Source organism: Rana temporaria, chromosome 6, assembly GCF_905171775.1.
Source record: "Rana temporaria chromosome 6, aRanTem1.1, whole genome shotgun sequence".
In the NCBI taxonomy this organism is placed as follows: domain Eukaryota; kingdom Metazoa; phylum Chordata; class Amphibia; order Anura; family Ranidae; genus Rana; species Rana temporaria.
This window is the reverse complement of record NC_053494.1, coordinates 187,836,956-187,858,292: the sequence shown is the minus strand read 5'-3', so window position 1 is coordinate 187,858,292 and position 21,337 is coordinate 187,836,956. Positions and strand designations below refer to the sequence as shown.

The window sequence follows — 21,337 nt, the reverse complement described above, 5'->3', positions numbered from 1 at the left end:
TACTAAGGACTTGGGGCTGTTGAGCTAACCAAATAAATTTAAGGGAAGCTGTTTTCACTATGAATAACTGTGAATGCCCACTCTGCTAGGTGAACAGCCTCTTGAAGTGTATCAAGGTCACAAAAAACGTAATGTATTGCAGCCTTCCAGTCCTTGGATGTGGTGGCTGCATTCGTTTTCTTTCTTTTGGCTTTTTTTTTTTTTTTTTGTACCTATTGATTCTCCAGGAACACAACTCCTGTCCTAGGATGGCAATGTTCGTGCTTCCTTTTTGTAGCAGCAGAAACAAGACATGACTGCAGAAATGTCCTTCTCTTATTGTCCATACCAGAGGGGAGTAGTTCTGTAATCCATAGTCATAGCTGTGAACAAAGCAAATGTCAGTCAGGAGAGGCAGAGTGCACAGAAAGTTATCATCTCACAAAAGTTCTTGCAAAATCAACAGGTGTTTTTTTTGCACTTCTCAAGCAGGAATAACAAAACGCATTTAATGGTATTTTTAAAAGACCAGAGGTGATCAAATGGGAGAGGTTGGGGGTTTGCATACACTTCAAGTAAATCAAGCCCCATGGTGTTCTTCCATTCTGATCTATAGACCTTTTTAATGATAAATGTTGCACTAATTAGAATATCATATTCCACAATAAAAATATTTAGCGTGATGTATACCAGTTTTGTGTATGATAAGTTGACATTTGTCCTCTTTTGTAGCCGTCTTAGTGGAGAAGATGGGAAAGTTTTCAATGTCTTGGTTGGAAAGGAGTTTTCCCGTCTCCTTAACATTTTTAAGGTAAGAAGAAAAAGTCTTTCCTGTGTGTATGATTTAACTTGGCATAAAAAGTTTGATTAATGGGGGATGTGTAATTGACTAATTGCATACACACAAAAAAAAAATATATATATACACGCGCACTCCCCATGGGCAGGATCACATACCTGTACGTGATTCTGCACATCTGAGTCACACAGCAGCTACCCGCTCCTACTGTGATTGGACCCAGCGGAAGCCAATCGGCAGGTTTCGATGATCGCTCAGGACATGTAAACAAGGCAGATTGCCGTTCTGTGAGCAGGGAAGGTTGTGATCTGTGTTCTCTGCCTTCCCATAGTAAACCTCCCCCCACAGTTGGCACACAGTTAACCCTTTGCATGTCCCTGATGTTAACCTCTTCTTTGCCAGTGTCAGTAGTACAGTGCATATTTTTAGCACTGATCACTGTATTGGTGTCACCGGTCGTACACGTGCATCAGCTGATCAGTTTTTTACTCCTATCAATGATTAGGGGTGTAACGGATCGTCACCGATCCGTGATCCGAACGGGCCACCCCGTTCGGATCGGCACACCCCGCGATCCGCGGAGCGCTCCGGAGCCTAGGCCTAGGAAAGTCCCCGGCTTCGGCCTAGCTCCGGAGCGATCTTGCTCCACCCAGTCTGCTTGCCAGAGCCCAGCGTGACACGCCTCCCCGCCTCCCCGGGGAGGCGTGTCACGCTGTGCACTGGGCTCTGGCAAGCCGACATGGAGAGGGAATAGTAGCAGAGAAGCACAAGTGTGAGAGGAGGAGGGGGGGGGGGGGGAAGAGCACATTTCACGGGTGGATTAAAGAGGAAGCAGGTGAGGCTGTTTGGGACTTGTTAAAAGTACAATCTTGATGTTTTTACAGCTCTATATATATAATTATATATATATATATATATATATAGAGCTGTAAAAACATCAAGATTGTACTTTTAACAAGTCCCAAACAGCCTCACCTGCTTCCTCTTTAATCCACCCGTGAAATGTGTATGTGTGTATATGTGTGTATATGTGTGTATATGTGTGTATATGTGTGTGTATGTGTGTATATGTGTGTATATGTGTGTATATGTGTGTATATGTGTGTATATGTGTGTATATGTGTGTATATGTGTGTATATGTGTGTATATGTGTATATATATATATATATATATATATATATATATATATATATATATATATATATATATATATATATATATATATATATATATATATATATATATATATATATATTATACATACATACATACATACATACATACATACATACATACATACATACATACATACATACATACATACATACATATGTATATATTACACACACACACATTTTTTTTTTTTTTTGCACTGATCCGAAAATGATCCGATCCGTGACTCCTGATCCGAGGATCGATCCGATCCGTGAGTTTTTTGATCCGTTACACCCCTATCAATGATACATTTTGATTGTTCGCAGTAAATGCCTTTTTTAGTTTTTCAGGATGCTCATCTGTTTTCTTTTTGACATGCCATTAACCTAGCATCTTATTTTGCAGACACACATTTCTCACCAGAATTCAGACCTCAGTAACGCAGCACTTCAAGCAATGGGATTTTGTGTATTTTACAGTAACATAGCATCCAGCTTATCAGGTATTAGTTACTGGTAATGATGATCAAGTTTACTGCTGTTGTGATATTTTCAATACCATGGGTTTTATTACTATTGTTTTTGTGTGTGTGTGTGTGTGTGTGTGTGGGGGGGGGGTTTTGTGTTGGGTTTTTGTTAACTTTTGATCCTGTTGATTTCACCTCTTTCTCCCTGGCCAAGAAATGAGGGGAGTGGTTGTCACTTGGACAATAAGACAGACAATATTAATAATCCAATAGAGTTTGATAGTCTTCCTTATTTTATTATGTGGGTTCCCAGGAGCAAATTCTCATCACTTCCTGTCCCAACAAGGGAAGATTTCCTTTCCCCCAATAGGGACACAGACTGCAATAAAACCTGACAGGATCTATACTGCCTCCTGTGCAAAACTGGTAATACGTTTTGGCTGCAGTTGGACTTTATCGAAGGTTGCTTGGAAAATTGTAATGTGCAATCACCTGTACATACTCCATTTCCATCAGCAATAAGCAAAGGAAATGGGGAGAATTTTTTAGACTCTAGAGATGCACCAATGCCGTTTTATGAGTGTTGTAAGTATGCAAGTACGAGTATTGATACTTTGCAGTGTGATTTGCAGCCATTCAAAATGGGCGCATTTTTACGAGTACTCTGTATCGGCATCTGTGCATCCCTGGATTTAACCAATATAATCTTGCTGAGTAGAAAATGTTGTGGACCTAATTTGTCTTTCATCAGATGTAAAACTTCCCTTAACAGTAAAAAAAAAATTAGCCGCACAGTAAACATCGGGGCCATTACCATACGGGTATATCTGTGTTTAGACATTTTAAATGGGAAGCGGTTTCATTTTTCTGTTAGCAGTGTTGTACTCTTATGCTGTCATAAACCTTTGTCTCCCGGTGTACTGCATTTTAAAACATGTCCAAGTACAGTAAGTGTGCTTCCTTTAGTTATACTTGCATATTGAGCTTCAGAATAGTTTATTTCGTGGTGTATGATCAATGATTATTGCAGTTTAACTGGAATTAGGGGAATGTAGTTGAAGAGAACATTTTTAGCTCCCTTCATTGCTAGGCCAATGATTTGAGATGACCTAAAAATTGACACGCTAAGCCTTCATTCCAGGTCTTTTCTTTGCTGTTTTCTCAAATGTTATCAGATGTTTAAAGGATAAAATGTATGGTCCTGGACATCCCTGGAACTGGGGTGTATGTTCAGCTGACTCATAAGTTTGCGCATTCCTTTTGAAAGGAGAGGCCTGTATGTTCTGTGCATACTTATAGACATTTCTTAACCCTTTATGCATGTTTTTTTCTTTTAGCAACTGAGGTACAAGAGTTGCTGTCATCACTTAACAGTATTGCTGTAAAATCAGATGATAAAAACACATGCACAAGAGCACTTTGGGTGATTTCAAAACAGCACTTCTCTGCAGAAGATGTTGGAAAGGCGGTGAGTTCTCCAAAAATGTATTTAGCCAATCCATTACAGAAAAAGTTGAATTGCTAATCTCATTGGGGAAACTTTTTTTTTTTTTTTGATTGGGAGTCCCCTCAGGTTCCTTTTTTATAATCCTGCCTCCAAAATCATACCCAAGAATTTGACACCAATCTGTTTAAACCTGCTGTGTAATTTGAATGTTGACATAGTTTTCTTGTTTTCCAGGTACCGTCAATACTTTCTACATTAGAAAACATATTAAATAAAGATGTACAGTCAGTTGTCATTGCTTATGAAGCACTAAATGTTGTTATAAGGTAAGAATTTTTTTTAATCAAAAGATGTTTAACCACTTCACCCCTGGAAGACTTTACCCCCTTCCTGACCAGAGCACTTTTTACAATTTGGCACTGCGTCGCTTTAACTGACAATTGTGCAGTGCTGTACCTAAACGATATTTGGAAGGATGTACCGCCCAGGGTAGACATTCCCGCAGTAAATCTGCGAGAGTCGGTCGGGAACCAGTTTACAAATGGTAATTTAGCAAAATGCAGAGTAAAGGATAAGTTCACTTTTGCAAATAAATGCGCCGCCCTTTACCTGCAAAAAAAAAACAAAAAACATGCAGGTTTTATTTTTTCTCATCAACCTGCAGAGCATTGCGCCTCTGATCTGGATCACGCATGCAATGTCGGGCTCCTGCAAAGTCCAGCTTTGTGCCTATTTCTCCATACAGGGTTTCAGTTAAAAAGCTTGAGGAAGAGCGAACGGACAAAGACGGGGTCATAACCATCTTCGCAGTCCATTGAGAACTACAAGCCATCTGCTGCTGTGGCAGACATATCTTGTAGTGTGTTTTTTTTTTTTTTCATTCACAGATTCCTATGAATGATGTGGCTGTGCAGGTGGAGCCACTTTTAAAATGTGACAGTGGGGAGTGGATTCCCTGCCCGGGGAGAAGGGCACTGTGTAACTTTTTGTCTTTTAAAATTTTATAATAGACCATTGATGCAATGATTTACCACAGGCTCTAGGATTGCAAATATATAATTGGGATTAGGTTCAGTGCAAATTTGTAATATTTGCAAAAGTTTTTGTAGGGTGTGTGTGTGTGTGTGTGTGTGTGTGTGTGTGTGTGTGTGTGTACACCTAACCATAGTGGAAGTGGTCTTATACTCGAATGCTATCAGACCAAACTAGAAGGGGTAAAATAGAAATCTTAGCTGTGTTAGGGGTGTTTTTTGTCCACCTAAAGCCTGTGCTATTGATCTCTGCTGAAAAGGGTCATCAAAGCTGAGCTTTGATCTGCACCTTCATCGTGCCTTTGCTTTTGGCCACATGAACACTGAACGTAGCCTGGAACAGATTTTTCTTAGAAAACAGTGTGCGTTGCAACATTTCTATTTCTATTTTTATTTTAGCCATTTTGTGCAAGATCCTTTAGCATTGCTTAAAGATAAGTTGATAATCTGAATTCTTAGGTTGTAAATGATATTTTTTCAAGTGTATGCAAAGTCTCCTTTAAAAGCAAGCTGAATTTAAAATCTAAATCTAACTTTTTTTTCCGCTAGACTGGTGGAACAGACACCTGCTCAGATGACAGATGAGGCAGTCCGATGGGCAAAGATTATTATCCCATTAGTTGTCCACTCTGCACCCAAGGTTCGATTAAGAGCTGCAACTGCATTAGAACTCGGTGTGCCACTCTTGCTTCAGAAGCAGCAAGAGGTGTCGGCCTTAACAGAACAGCTCATGACCTCTGTAAGTATATCTACATAGATAGACTGTGGTGCATTGCTTGTAAGTTGGTGGTATTTAACTTTTACTTTTTCCTCTGGAAGTATTAGCTTGGCAGTAACAGAATCTAAACAAACTCGCACCTTTTCATCTGGCTCTGTGCTTGCTGAAAATGGTGGCATTTTTGTATTGTATATTGAAAAAAAAAATGTAATTTCCAGTTTTATTATGGTGGGTACAATCCTGTAACTAATTTCATGTTTTTTTTTCATGGGTTTTTTTTTTTTCACACATTAAAATGCACCATTTGCATATTGCATTTAGTGTGTTTATGGGTTTGGGAATTCTAGCATAGTCTAGAGAATGTGTGAGGGATATGAAGCCACCTCTAGGTGGCTACTCTTTCTGCAAGTCTGCATTCACACTAAAGCGTTTTTCATAAATGTGCACAATTTTCCTTTTTTTTTTTTTTTTTTTTCTGCATTTACCAAAATGCACAAAAGTATCACACTTGCAGTGCCCTTCATTGTATATATATATATGTGTGTGTGTATGTATGCATATGTATAATATGTATGTATGTGTGTGTGTGTGTATGTATGTATGTATGTATATATATATATAATTTTGTGCAAAGCTCAAAAAGGTGCATAGGCTACATTGCTCTGTGTAGGGGTGCCATATGCATGTGGCACGATGACAGGCAAAAAAAAATGCCCATGTGATTTTTGCATGTATTGATGAAATGTTATTGTCCATAAATGATGATATCGAAGTTGGAATAAATAAGTGTTAAGCAGGGTGTGGGTGCCTGCTTTTTAACTTGCATTACATTTTATTTGTGATCACTTAGAAGTTAAAGCGGTCCTCCACCCTAAAGTGGAGTCCCGCTGATCGGAACCCTCCCCCCCCCCTCCGGTGTCACTTTTGACACCTTTCAGGGGGAGGGGGGTGCAGACCACCTGTCTAAAGACAGGTATTTGCACCCACTTCCGGCCACACGATACGGGCGAAAGACGGGCATTCCGTCACATCCCGTCTGTCGCCCGTTGTGTGCTGGGAACACTCGGCTCCCAGCACACAGCGTGTGAGCCAATCGGCGGGCGCAGCGCGACTCGCGCATGCGCCGTAGGGAACCGGGCAGTGAAGCCGCAGTGCTTCACTTCCTGGTTCCCTCAGCGTGGATGGCGGGGGAGCAGCAGAGTGACGAGCGATCGCTCGTGCTCTGCTGCGATCGGCGCTGGACTCCAGGACAGGTAAGTGTCCTAATATTAAAAGTCAGCAGCTGCAGTATTTGTAGCTGCTGACTTTTAATATTTTGTTCCCATGGCACATCCGCTTTAAACTCCCAGGTAGTTGTGTTTACAGACCCCGATGCTAAATCCTCAATTTTGATTACATATTAATGCCAGTAGGAATTTGAATATTTTCTTTCCTCTACTCTTAGAAAATTATTGGAGAACTCAACAAGCTGTTTAATAGCAAAAATGAGACCTACGTTTTGAAATTGTGGCCTTTGTTCGTCAAGCTGCTTGGCAAGGTAATCTTACAGTATCCATATTCTTGCATATGATTTTGTGGGCCTTTTGCCTGTTTTCTCACAAATTGAATGCCTTTGCAGACATTGCATCGCAGCGGCAGCTTTATTAATTCCTTGCTGCAACTTGAAGAGTTAGGTTTTCGAAATGGATCCCCTGGAATTAAGAAGATTGCATTTATTGCCTGGAAAAGTCTCATTGATAACTTTGCACTAAACCCAGGTACATTTTATTGTATATCGAAATATTCTGTACAAGTTTTAGTGGTTCTACTGTGCTTTATGTAGATATGTAAGTTGTTTAGTTTTGCTTCACTCCCTTTTCTCTTTTTTTTTTTTTTTTTTGTGTGATGTTTATTCATACTACCCTGAAATTGTCAAAAGAGAAGTACAACCAAAGCTTGTTTGGTTACACTTCTCATATGGATCACAGGAGTGCAGTTCGTTCTGCACTCCTGTGACCCGTTTTCAGCAGACGGTGGACTAAAGCCTGCTGTCGGCTGAGGTCACCAAGCAGGTCCAGGCTTGGGAAAGAGCGTGACCATATGGTCAGGATCCGCTCACATGCCTGGACCTGCATCCGGCTCAGCCTCTCGGTGATCCGCTGAAAGCCTGGGCCAGCTACTCCCTCCACAGCCCAGTGCTCTAGTGCAGTGGTCATCAACCCTGTCCTGCAGGGCCCACTAACAGGCCAGGTTTGCAAGTGAACTGAAATACATCACAGCTGATATCATTTGCTCCTCAGTGATTGCAGTATTCTAGACTGCATCTCCCCAAGGTAATACATAAAACCTGGCCTGTTAGTGGGCCCTGCAGGACAGGGTTGATGACCACTGCTCTAGTGTGTGTGTGTGTGTGTGTGTGTGTGTGTGTGTGTGTTTGGGTGCAAAGCAGACAGCGTTGACTAAAGGTCACTAGCTCTGCTCAGGAAGCCCTGAGAACCGAGCATTCAGTGGTGTTTGCTCGGTTCTCAGTGTTGGAGCCGGTGGGGGCAGATGCAGCAAGCAAATAAAATCCTTCTCACTTAAGACGTTTAGCACAATGTAATTCTTGCAGGTCTTGAACATTAAAGTTTATGTTGTAAAGCATTTAGGCGCACTTCTGTGCTAAATACCAAGTGGGCTGCACTTTAGTGCCTATTTTATGGATTTAAGCCCCTTTTCGTTCACATTGCAGCATGTCAAATTGGTGGCTATTGCTGGCAATGACACCTTCCGAATCAGTGGGATGCTGCATTTGCAGTGCGGCACCGATCCCCAAAAGTTTCTGTACTACTTTTGGTGACCTCAGAGTGCAATTTCCATTGACACCTGTGTGGGACTGACATGTGGGAATGAAATTGCGAGTTAAGCAGGACTCGCACAGTTTAATTCCCGTTGTCGGTGTGAACCTGGCCTAAAGCGGCACTCCAAAAAAGGGGAAGCTCCGCTTGCTTGCGTGTCATTTTGTCCCCACTTCTGGGAGACCTCACTGCGGCAAGATCGCCCAGAAGTTCAGCCCCCCCTCCTTTCACAGCAGCTGGGCCATTCAGAGAGCGAAGGGCGCTTCGTGCATGTGGTTTCACTTGCAAGGAATGGCAGCGACGGCACCCGAGAGCCGACTGAAAAATTGTCGGGTGTTGACGTGGCGAGATCCCTGGACTGGTAAGTGTGCTAATAAGTCAACGGCTTCAATATTTGTAGCTGCTGACTTTATATTTATTTTTTTGGAAGCGGGCTGGAGTTTCACTTGCTGACTCCTTTTATTTAATTTTTTAAGTACATGCCTCACAGTTTAGGTTGTGGTGGTTTATAAATTAAATACATATGCAATAGATACACCAATAATGATCTAGTCCTTAACAATCAATGGCCTTATGTGTCCACAGACATTTTGTGCAGTTCAAAGAGACTAAAACTCCTAATGCAGCCATTGAGTTCTATCCATGTAAGAACAGAAGCTCTGGCTTTGACTAAAGTAGAAGTGTGGTGGTATCTCTTGATGCGTCTTGGATCTCAGCTGCCAATTCACTTTGAACAGGTATTACTGTACAGTATGGGTTTGTTGGCTTTATTTTACTTTAAGTTGATGTCTGTCTGACTTTGTGTGACATTTGAAGATAAGTACCATTTTTTTTAATTGAAAGTACATAGACAAATTGTAAAGGCTGTTTGTTTGTCTGCAGGTTTGTTTACCTTTGATTCAAAGTGCTTTATGTGTAGATGCAGCTTCACCCCAGGCACCTCAACTGCGTTCTGCTAACCTGGTTGCCTCTACACCCATACAGAAAGGTATAGTGTGATTCTTCATTGCAATTTGATCTTGGATGTTCACACCACTCTTCTCTGCTGTACATTTTTTTGCAATAAATTATAGTGTCTATCTCGGTACTGTGCAAAAGTTTTTAGGTCTGTAAAAAATGCTTTAAATGTAATAATGCTTTCAGAAATGTTCTCAATTTTAAAAAATGGAAAGTAAATGAACAGAGAAATCCTAATCAAATTGATATTTTGTGTGGCCACCCTTTACTTTCAAAACGGCATTAATTTGTCTAGGTACGCTTGTCCCCCTATGTTTTTTTAAAAATTAAATCCTCCTGCCCCCCAAAATTAGATTGCGATACACATGTTGCATAATTCTACCACAAGACCTCCTCCGTAACACTAAACTGATACCTAATAGGGGTATCTATTTACTTGGTGCAATCTTGTCTCTTATATTTTACTGAATTTGGGTAATTTTATTGCGTTTGCCCCAAAATTGTGTGTGTTCGTTTTTTTGTTTTTTTCTTTCTGAAATTTAGCGTTTCCTATACCGTGACATAAAAAATTTGGAACTACAACTATTGTATTCTCTAGGGTATCTGCTTTCAGACAATATATAGTAATTGTGGGTTTTGTGTAATCTTCAGGCCTAAAATTATTTTTTAAAAGTGTGTGGAAAAAACTGCTCTGGCAGCGAAAGGGTTAAAGAGAAACTGGCCAACCTAATATATTAGATTATTTTTTAAACCCTGTACTAAGGACATGGCCTGTCATATATTACATGAGAGTACATGGCCTGTCGTATTACATGGGGGACACACACACTATCCGAGCGATCACCCATAGGGTGTTCTCAGTAATACAGATGGGCCTTGCCCGGCACTTCCTGCTTGGATGGTCCATCTCCGGGAGTATGCTGTTCAGATACTTCCGCTGTCCCACCCTGAGCCTCAGAAGCAGGAAGTGACCAGACACGTCACAATACCGCCCAGCAACCACTAGAGACAGCGACCTCTGCCATGTAGGAGGAGACGAAAACAATGCTGTCCTGAGTCCACTGGGTGGCGCACTGTGAGAAAGAAAGCCCAGGCATCCATCCAGCGGCGCATTACGCTGACGTCCGTTCTGATATCGGCGCCATTTGCGTTCCAAGCTGGTTCCGATGGCTTCTTCTTGGTCCAGTCTTCCTTCAGGGTTTCCGTAGCACGATAAATATATATTTTTAAAATATATTTACAGTTCGCAGTTATTTTGTTTTTAAATGGGGGGGAGGAATCGATTAGAAACTTAAATCAACTTGGATAGATATATCTATCTCCCACCCCACCCCCAGTTTACCTGATGGTGGTATCTGGATACTTCAGATTCTCACCCATCCAGTGGATCCAGCGTTGACCCACTGAGATGATCCCCCTGCCTGGCCACAGCTCCGTCCCGCCCTGCCATGTTTTATCTGTCATCGAAATGCCAGTTGGTTCTGCTAGCAGGCTACTCGATGATGTGCCAATAGGCCCGCCCCTTCCTGTTCTTGGATGAAAGGCTATGCCTCCTGGGATATGTGATGTAAACATCCCGAGAGACACAGCGGGCAGTGTGCATGTCATTCGCCTAAGGCAAGTGACATGCATGGGGAGGCAGGGCTGACAATACATAAAAGAAAAAAAAATGATGCCCTATTTTGGCAGAGAAAGGGAGGAGGGATCATCCCAACGATGGTGAAGGTCCACTTTAAGCATGATTTGACTGGCATATGTAGTCTTGGCTGATGGGCATGTTGAAGCTGAAGGCAGTCACAAAAGCTTAAGATTGTCTTTATAGATTAAGGATGAAAGCTTTTGAGAATAGCTATAGCTTGATTAGTGTGTTCAATCCCAGAAAACTGCAGCACACTACGCTTGCATTCTGTCACTGCATCACGTATGGCTTGGTATATATGGAAAACCACACACCAATGTCTTCAGAGGCTTTATTCGATCCAACAAGCTTCCTCAAATGGTTCCACCCCCATGACTACTCCTCTGATATGTTGCACCAATTGGCTTAATCATGGAGGATTAACTAGCACAATTTTTCCTTTTTTTTTTGGCTTGCAGGAAATTTGTCATTTAATTATCCAGCAACTCCGATGACTCCAAAAATGAACTTGAACTCCAGTCTCTTGGCATCTGTAGCATTTCCATCTGTTCATCTTCTGGGTGTAGAGATGATGCTTCATTTCCTCCTGGGTCCAGAAGTTGAGCAGTTTGCCAGTAAGCACAAGCTTGTGCTCAGTTTAGGTATGTTGTAATTCCCTTTTTGTTGTGCTTTATACTATATTAAGAATACATTAATAATCAGGTCAACATGTATACTATTCTGCAGAGCCTCTCCAACATCCATTGATTAGCAGCTCCTCTTTCTTCAGTAAACATGCCAGCACTTTGCTGAGTGCAGTACAAGATGGATTTATTACCATTGGAAAGGAAGCTTCAGGTAAGCTTTACTGATGTATGGGGGGTGGGGTGTGGCTGAGCTCTGCTAAACGGGCCCCCGCACCAAAGCATCATGGCACTTTGTACAAAAAGGTAGTATGACGAATAATAACCAACGTTTATTTTCCTAGGTGCTGTGCTTTATGCTGTGTGGAAAGACATGATAGAGTTTGTAAAGGCAGCTATGGAGACAGGTAAATTAAATGTGCAACGGTTACTGGGGGGGGGGGTTGTGGCTCATCCAGTTAAGTGTTAAAGGGTATCTACACTGCATCTGAGCACCACAAACACCATTTCATTTGTTACCACCTCCCATATTGTGAAATGACGGGCACAGGGCAGCTGTCCCGTTCTGGGGAGACGGCGACGTCCAACTCTTGCGATTGGTGGTGCTCTGTTCCTGGGATGTGGTGCATCACGATCTCCGTAAAGAGCCCATGATTTTTTCTTCAGATTCGTTTTACAACAGAGCCATGAGTCATTACATCAATGTTCCAAATAAATACGTAATCTCCTATAATAATATTACGAATTAACTCAAAATTCTGTGACTAGATACAATAAAAAACATATTCCTACATTAATAAGGCTCATTCTTGTTTTCATGTTTTGGCAAATAACTACCAATAATGTACTAGGGCTTGCTCCTATGGACCCTTCAGATCTCCTGTTTTTATCCAAAAACAAAGAGAAAAAAAAAAGGGACAGGGAAAAGTCCGAGAAAAGATGGATTACTTGCGTGGAATAATAAAGGGTATGGCGGGATAATATGATGAGGCTCTTTACCCATGTGATCAGCTGTGTCCAATCACAGCTGATCAGATATTGACAAGGAAATGGCGCTTTTGCTATTTCTCCCCTCACTGACGGCGTGTGAAGAGAAGACGATCACCGGCATACCTCGCAGGGGGGATCTGCACTGGTCATCAGTGCAACCCCAGCAGTGATGCCAGTCGGTACTGCTGCCTTTGAGTGGCCATCAGTGCTGCATATTAGTGCCTCCTCATTAGCGCCCATCAGTGAAGGAGGAAAGTAACTTTTTTATAACATTTTCTAACCAACTAACAACTATTTTTCGTGTTTTATGCTAACATTTTATTAAAAATAAAATGACCCAGTAGTGATTAAATGCCACCAAAAGAAAGCTCTATTTGTGTGGAAAATTATAAATCTATTTTTGGATACAGCGTTGTATGAGCGTGCAATTATCATTCAAAGTACAATAGCCCTGAAAATTGTCCTGGACAGGAAGGGGGTAAAAGTGCCCAGTAGGAAAGTTATATAAATATTCAAAGCAAGCTGCTCCATCCATCCATGTATTTTGTTCAGAAATCACTTGAAAACAATCCCTTAGCATTTCTGGCAGTGGCCATCTTGAGTGAAGGCAAATGATTCGTATAGCATTTACTTCCTGGAATCCATCTGCCCTTATCCCAACAATGGCATTGAAAACTTTTATGGTACAGATTTAAAAATGAAACATTTTGGAAATTGTGGTTCCTTTCACAGTTTACTTTGGGTGTCCCAAGTACAAATTTGCATGTGTACAGTTTGACACATTTGTTTGAATCCAACCTTAAACTTGTGTGTTTATATATCCTTTTTAGGTAGTAAGAAAGAACGGCAAGGCTCGGAGGTGTTGACCTGCTTGCTGCAAACTTTGAAAATGATAATTGTTTCAGATTCCCTTCAGGTGGAGAAGTGCTTGGTAAGTACATGGCAATGGTTGAGTACAGCAGGGGATATTTATGTGTTAATGTTTTGTATTTTCATAGTGATTTTCTTTCTGTAGAGTCTTCTGGAGTGCACCGTGAAAGGACTACCTCAAAAAGTACTGGGATCTGCAGCATATCAGGTGGCAAATATGGATCTTCTTAATGTAAGATTTAATATAAGATGTTTGCCACTGCAGCACTAAGGTGCTGGGATTAATCTTTTGCACTTCTGCTTAAAGACCTGTAAATCTAAAAATCTATGTTTATTTTTCTAAGATTTGGTCATATTTTTAGTAAGCAGGGTTTATGTAAAGGTGTCGGTTAGGAGAGAGAGAGAGGCAAATATTTATGAAATGCTTGTTTCTGTGACCGATGGTTCCATGTTAGTTTGACTTTTTAAAGGAATAAGGTACCTTTAAAAAAACAATAAGATTGTTGGCCAATTAAGAGTCTGTTTTTTTTTTTGTCAGAAGGGCGTGTGCCAGGATCTTGTCTTGCATATTAATGGTACACAATTGTCATGCCACAAACGTAGTGACGTACCCGGAGGAATTTCAGCTCTTGAGCGCTGCCCCTTCTGCTAATTTCGTGTTTGAGTATTCCGAGCATGCGTGTTTGTACTTTTGACTTTTTGTGTGATGATTTGTTTACTGACCATCCGATAATCTGACCTCAAACCATTCGCCAAAAATTTGCTAACCTGTCCAACATTTGTTGGTGGAAAATTTCCCTGCTCTGTAACGGCTGGAAGGGTGTCCTGTGGTCCTGCCTGGCAGTACTAGGGTGGCAGTTACAGTGACTATCACTGACATGCCTGAGTTAACCCCTTGTGTCCCTGTTCCTGTGACCTCCATGGATGCTGTGATGGCAGTCCCTGGGGCGTTTGTGGTCAGGATGGAAGTGGTGGGGGGTAACAATGTGTGTCTCCCCCCCCCCCCCCCCCCACTGCCTTCTTCTGGGATTTTTTCTGACAAGGAATCGGCTCTGGTTCCGTTTTTGTCAGATGCGGCAGGCAAAAAGCCCACACGGACAGTGAGGATGACACTGTTTCAGGGTCAGCGCATGATTGTGCTTTTGTTGAGGCTCTTGACACTGCGGTGCGGGTTACTCAAGCATTTGAGGATTCGGCGGAGGCATCAGAGGTGTCGGTCCCTTTTGGGTTCAGCAAGCCGCCCCGCAAAAAAGTGTTTTTCCTTGTGTTCCATATCTGGACTGTTATGCAAGGAATGGGATCGGTCGCAGGAAGTGTTTGCAGTACCAAAAATACTTTGCGGTCCGTTACCCTTTTAAGGAGGATTTCCTATAACAGTGGATCTCCTCCGTCAGTGGACCCCCCTGTGTCCGGACTGGGAAGCTTGTTTTGGAACAAGGCTGCCATGTTACCTGTGGAAGGGGCTCCCGCTTTTAAGGACGCCTCAGATAGGAGGGCTGTGGCCCGCTCCATATTCACAGTGGTGAGACCGGTTTTGGCCGTGTCTCTGGTGTCGCAGACACTTACCGAACGGGCTGAGTCCCTGGTGCGGGAGCTAGAGGCGCAGAATGCTTCTGTGACCTGCGTGGACCTGGCCGACCAGTTGGTACAAGGTCTAAAATTTGTCTGTGTCGGCCCTGGATATGCTCCCCTTGCTTTTCAGGGCCTCCGCCTACGCGGTGGTACTGCCCGCCTTGTATGGCTAAAGGTTGGTCTGCGGACCAGTCCTTAGAAGTCCCTGGTGGACTTGCCCTGTGAGGGTGAACAGTTTTTTGTAGTGTCCCTGGATGACATCCTAAAAGATGCCACGGGCGGTAAGAGCACTCTGCTCCCGCAATCTAGGAATGGTAAGGTGCCTCGCCGTAGGCAAGGGCCCTCATTTACTAACCCCAAGCGGTTTTGTTTTCGCCCGCCAAGTGCGACAGGAAAACGTTTTCAGGGGGCTAAGACGTCCACTGAAGGGCAAAGACGCCCCTGGTACCGCAAGCCTGCGGACAAGCCTGCTTCCTCTTGAAGGTTTGCCCCGCCCACATCTCGGGTGGGGGGCCGGCTCCTCGAGTTCGCGGCTCAGTGGAGGTCTCTCCTTTCCGACCGTTGGGTCTGCGAAATAATTTCCTCGGGGTACAAGATAGTTTCTCTCTTGTCCACCAAACAGATTTTTTTCCTCCCAACCGCCGGCTTCTTCCGGATCGCCTGAAGGACCTGTCAGGATTTGCTGGACAGGGGGGTGGTTGTACCGGTCCCCTCAACGGAACGGTTTCAGGGGTTTTTACTCCAATCTGTTTAAGTCCCCCAAGGGGGACGGGGTCCGTCCGGTCCTGGACCTCAGGGCCCTTAATTGCTTTGTCAAAGCGCAAAAATTCAGAATGGAGTCGATACGCTCAGTAACAGCAGCGCTCCATCAGGGGGATTTCTTAGCATCCCTGGATATCAAGGACGCGTTCCTGCATATCCCCATTTGCGCAAAACACCAGAGTTTTTCTGCGCTTTGCGGTCAGGGAGGACCAGTTTCTATTGTGACCCTCCCGTTCGGCCTAGCTTCGGCACCACAGGTTTTTTTCACCGAGGTGCTCGCCCCGCTGCGGCAGCGTGGGATCGCTATCATGGGATACCTGGACGACCTTCTTCTGAGGGGGCGCTCCAGACGTGGACCTTCTAGCATCCTGTCTCAATCGGAAGGTGCCACGGTTCGTGGCCAGGTCAAAGGACCCGTGGGCGGACGCGTTGGTGGCTACTTGGGGTCACTATCGCCTAATCTACGCCTTCCCTCCTCTGAAGCTTCTTCCAGAGTGGAAGCCGAGGGGATTCCAACATTCCTGATCGCCCCAGACTGGCCGCGCCGCTTCTGGTGCGTCTGGTGGCAGACGCCCCCTGGCGTCTACCCCTGAGAGAAGATGTTCTGTCGCAGGGTCTGATCTTCCACCCTGCTTTACAGTCGCTGGCTTTAACGGCGTGGCTGTTGAGAGCCAGGTACTGAAGAACCGGGGCCTATCGGGCTCAGTGGTCTCTACCATGCTGCGTGCACGGAAGTCTACTTCACGGAGGATTTACCATCGTACGTGGAAGGCCTACATCTCTATGTGTGAAGAGATGAAGTGGCACCCCCCTACATACGTGGTGTCCCGGATTCTGCTGTTTTTACAGCGGGGAGTGGATCAGGTTCTCGCCTTAAGTACGGTTAAGAGTCAGATTTCGGCTCTGGCTGTTTACTTTCAGCGACCCTTGGCGGCGCACTCCTTGGTGAATAAGTTTGTGCAGGGGGTCCGGCATGTGGCCCCTCCGGTGCGCCACCCACTACCCCCATGGGACTTGAATTTAGTCCTTTCAGTGCTTCAGGATGCTCCCTTTGAGGACATCCGAAAGATTCCCTTGTTGACTCTGTCACAAAAGGTGTTTTTTCTGGTAGCAATTACCTCGGACGTGTGTCTGAACTGGCGGCCTTGTCCTGCAAGGCTCCCTACTTGGTCATCCATAAGGATAAGGTGGTACTGCGACCTCAGCCGTCTTTTCTCCCAAAGGTTGTTTCGGCTTTTCACATTGAGGACATTGTGTTGCCATCTTAATGTCCTCAGCCGAAGAACCCGAAGGAGGCCACTTTACATTCCCTGTGGTTCGGGCCATACGAGTGTACTTATCGGCTACAGCTCCGTTCCGGAAGTCGGACTCACTGTTCGTGTCGGTGGCTGGTCCTAAGACAGGTCTGGCAGTATCGTCGGCCACCATTTCTAGGTGGATCCGACAGGTTGTGCTTCAGGCCTATGTCCTGAAGGGGCGGGCGCCTCCCTTTCGGGTTACGGCGCATTCGACCAGGGCGATCGGTGCCTCTGTGTTACAGGTGTGTAAGGCAGCGACCTGGTCGTCGGTCCACACTTTTCAAAGTTTTACAAGGTGGATGTGAGTGCATCTTCTGATGTCTCCTTCAACCGCAAGGTGTTACAGGCGGCAGTTAATAGTTGGAGTTCCTCCGTTGGTTAACTCCAGTTTTGTTTGGGGTGAAGTTTGGTTTGCTGTTTTCCCACCCCTCGAAAAAAAATTTACACTGCTTGGGGACGTCCCTAAGGTCAAGGGCTGCTGTGTCCGTCCATGAACGGAAGAGAAAATAGGACTTTTGTACTCTCCGTAAAATCCATTTCTCTGAGTTCATGGACGGACACAGCACCCACCCCTCCTTTGTTTGTACTGCTTGTTACAAACTGAGGCTGCTAGGGCAGGGTGTGGGTTATACCCGGGGAACCACGCCCCCTGGGAGGAGCTGCACTGAAGAAAAGTTAACACTTTAAGTGCTGTATTTCTGCCTAACTCTCCTGGAAGGAAGCGGATATAACCCCAAGGTCAAAGGCTGCTGTGTCCGTCCATGAACTCAGAGAAATAGATTTGTACGGTGAGTACAAAAATCCTATTTTTCCCTAAATAGCTTCCTTTACCTTAGTGCAGTCCTCCTTCACTTACCTCATCCTTTGATTTTTCTTTTATCCTTATTTCTTCTGAGAAATCCTCACTTCCTGTTCTCCTGTCTGTAACTCCACACAGTAATGCAAGGCTTTCTCCCTGGTGTGGAGTGTCGTGCTCAAGGGAGGGGACGAGCATGACACTCCACACCAGGGAGTAAGCCTCACATTACTGTGTGGAGTTACAGTATACTGCAGCAGGATAATGACCCCAAACATATACAGCCAATGTCATTAACCACTTACGGACCGCCCTTCGTCATTATACAGCGGTACATTAATGTGAAATATCATTATGGCAAAAGCTGACTGCCATATCCCATCTCATATTTAACCACTTAAGGACCGCCGTACGACGATATACGTCTGCAGAATGGCAAGGCTGGGCACAGGGACGTGTGTGTGTGTGTGTGTGTGTGTGTGTGTGTGTGTGTATAATATATATTGTCCCTTTAAGAGCCCAGCCGTGGGTCGCACCCGCAGACCCGATCGCCGCCAATGTCCCGCGATCGGTCACAGGAGCTGAAGAACGGTAAGAGGTGAGTCTAAACACACCTTCCCCGTTATTCTGTGTGGCAATGTCGGTGATCGTCGGTTCCCTGATATAGGTAACGACGATCACTGATGTCACACGTCCAGCCCCGCCCCCTTACAGTTACAGTTAAAAACACACATGAGGTCACACTGTAGGGGTTAAGTGTCCCCTAGTGGTTAGCCCCTTCACTACATTGTCATTTTAAACAGTAATCGGTGCATTTTTATAGCACTTTTCCCTGTGATAACAATGGTCCCAAAAAATTGTCAAGTGTCCGATGTGTCCGCAAAAGAAGAAAGATATGGACAGCCGCACTCCAATTTCTTAAAGACGTGCCCTTTATTGGGTAAAGGAAAAATGCACTACAAGTATCAGCACACAGTGGGAAAAACAGCTGACGCGTTTCGCATTGGATATCAATGCTTAGTCATAGCTACCAATGTGTCCGCCATAATGTCGCAGTCAAGAAAAAAATCGCTGATCGCCGCCATTGGTAGTAAAAAAAAAAAAAAAAAATTAAAATGCCATAAAGCTATCCCCTTGTAAATGCTATACATTTTGCGCAAACCAATCGATAAACGCTTAATGCGATTTTCTTTTTTTTTTTACCAAAAATAGGTAGAAGAATACGTATCGGCCTAAACTGAGGGAAAAAAAAAATCTTGTGACGACAAAAAATATTGAGGTGATCAAATGCCACCAAAAGAAAGCTCTATTTGTGGGAAAAAAAGGACGCCAGTTTTGTTTGGGATCCACATCGCATGACCGCGCAATTGTCAGTTAAAGCGACGCAGTGCCGAATCGCAAAAAGGTCCTTAACCAGGTCTTAAGTGGTTAAGAGGTCGTTTTTAATGCTTTTGTAATAGAAAAAAAATAAAAATAAAAAAAAAGATGTTTACATTCCTTGTAATAGGAAATAAAGTGACACAATTTTCTTTAACCCCCATAATGCTGGGCACTTTCGCCCCTTCCTTCCCAATTTTCAGCTTTCAGCACACTTTCAATGACAATTGCGCGGTCATGCAACACTGTACCCAAATGACATTTTTATAATTTTGTTCACACAAATGGCTTTCTTTTGGTGGTATTTATTCACCACTGGGTTGTGTGTGTGTGTTTTTTTTTTTTGTTAATGTAGTATTTTAGATGTATTGGTCTTTAAACAGAGTGCTATGTGGCTTCTTCTGTGTGCATTAACTTATTTAAGCTTGTTGACCTATTGAAGTTTTCATGCCTGACAGATCATCCATCTGATTCAGTATCTTTTGTCTACCTAGGGAACTCCAGCACTCTTTCTAATACAGCTTCACTTTCATGCTGGAATTCTGGAACATGGCGTTACTGAGGAAAAGTAATTATTGCATCTAGTGCATTACATTTTATTATAGGAAACCATGTATGACAGTTTAGTTATGCAATTTTATTTTTTGGTAATTTTGTTTTGTTTTTCCCCTGAACGGAACAGATTCTTTGTAAACTTTGAAACACTTGTAAGCTACGTCTTCTCTGGTCCTACATCACCTTTGGCGTTTTGCGAGTCTGTTCTTGGTGAACTGAATCACAGTGCCAAGTTACTAGACAACAAAGAATTGCTTTGGCGCATTTGGAGTATTCTGATTAATCCACTGACTGAAAAAGTTAATCAGGTAAAATCGAATGGTATTCTCCTTGGCTTACAGTTAACTTTTGGTATTGGGTTAAAGTAGAATGCATACAGTATTTTTGGGTTATGCATGTATCTATTACTTTGCCTGGATTAGGTGTGTGTGTCCTCTTGCTCACATCAAACCCTGCAAATGAAAAGCTTAATGGGATGGTATGCATCGCATACTAGCCCATTATGTGACACTTGCCTGCAAAACGAATCCAGCGCTGTCCCCTGTGCAGGGCTGCGTCCATCTTCTTGCTCCTCTTCCTTCCAGGGCTGCGGACTCCGGCTCTGATTGGCTGGAGCCGCATGACGTCACTCCCACGCATGCAGATACAGGGGGATATTTCCTAAACGGTGCAGGTTTAAAAGGCTTACCTGTAGTAAAAAGTGGTTTGTAAGGGTTGTTAACCACTTTAAGGCCTCTTAAGCCTGGGTTCACACTATTGTGAACAGATATCACATGTGTTTCGCACCACATAGCTGTGCTGATCACATGCAATGTCTTTGCAATGCAAAATCGCCAATGGGTAGGCAATTGAGAAATTTTAGATGCATTTACACTTAATCCTTAGTCACCCAAGAGTGTTCTCATATTTTGCTTAAAATATTTTTAAGTGTAAGTTCACCTTTACAGAAAATCTGTAAGGTCAACTTGCACTACCCCCCCACCACTGACAGATCGTATAGCCACTGTACCGGTCAAGAGATTTTAAATTCCTGTGGCTTTCTCTCATCTTCACCTGTGATGACAGGACGGGCTACGTGGGTTCTGATCGGTAGGAGTCGTCCAATTAGAGTGATCCTAAACGTACCTCCTGCCGAGGGTACATTTTTGGAGATTAAGCTGCGAGGGATTTCCAAGCCCTCAACCGGTGAGGCGGTGACCCAATGTCTTCCAGTGGGTGATCACCGTGCTCCAGGTAGCGGAACTGGGGGGGGGGGGGGGGGGGGTGGTTGGTATGAGGCGGTGGTCCTGTGTAAAGGGTTAATTCACCTTTACAGAAAAATCTGTAGGTGAACTTAAACATCTTTCTGCTGGCACGCAGCTGTAGTGTGTGTGTGTGTGTGTGTGTGTGTGTGTGTGTGTGTGTGTGTGTGTTTTATTATATATATATATATATATATATATATATATATATATATATATATATATATATATATATATATATATAT

General features: G+C 43.6%; 1 protein-coding gene across 6 annotated transcripts in view; it reads left to right on the top strand.

The window, feature by feature from the left end:
- RIF1 (replication timing regulatory factor 1) overlaps positions 1–21,337 on the top strand; it is a 59,925-nt gene that overhangs the window by 6,095 nt on the left and 32,493 nt on the right. For 5 of the 6 annotated variants that reach the window (XM_040358002.1, XM_040358003.1, XM_040358000.1 and 2 more), the window contains exons 3-18: positions 712–790; positions 2,340–2,436; positions 3,738–3,868; positions 4,082–4,173; positions 5,428–5,617; positions 7,041–7,133; positions 7,215–7,353; positions 8,998–9,149; positions 9,295–9,400; positions 11,467–11,649; positions 11,735–11,845; positions 11,976–12,038; positions 13,452–13,552; positions 13,637–13,723; positions 19,791–19,864; positions 19,979–20,159. In XM_040358002.1, the coding sequence (XP_040213936.1) occupies positions 712–790; positions 2,340–2,436; positions 3,738–3,868; positions 4,082–4,173; positions 5,428–5,617; positions 7,041–7,133; positions 7,215–7,353; positions 8,998–9,149; positions 9,295–9,400; positions 11,467–11,649; positions 11,735–11,845; positions 11,976–12,038; positions 13,452–13,552; positions 13,637–13,723; positions 19,791–19,864; positions 19,979–20,159 (1,879 nt within the window). The remainder of the gene's footprint in view (positions 1–711; positions 791–2,339; positions 2,437–3,737; positions 3,869–4,081; positions 4,174–5,427; positions 5,618–7,040; positions 7,134–7,214; positions 7,354–8,997; positions 9,150–9,294; positions 9,401–11,466; positions 11,650–11,734; positions 11,846–11,975; positions 12,039–13,451; positions 13,553–13,636; positions 13,724–19,790; positions 19,865–19,978; positions 20,160–21,337) is intronic. The other variant, XM_040357998.1, reaches the window with a different exon arrangement.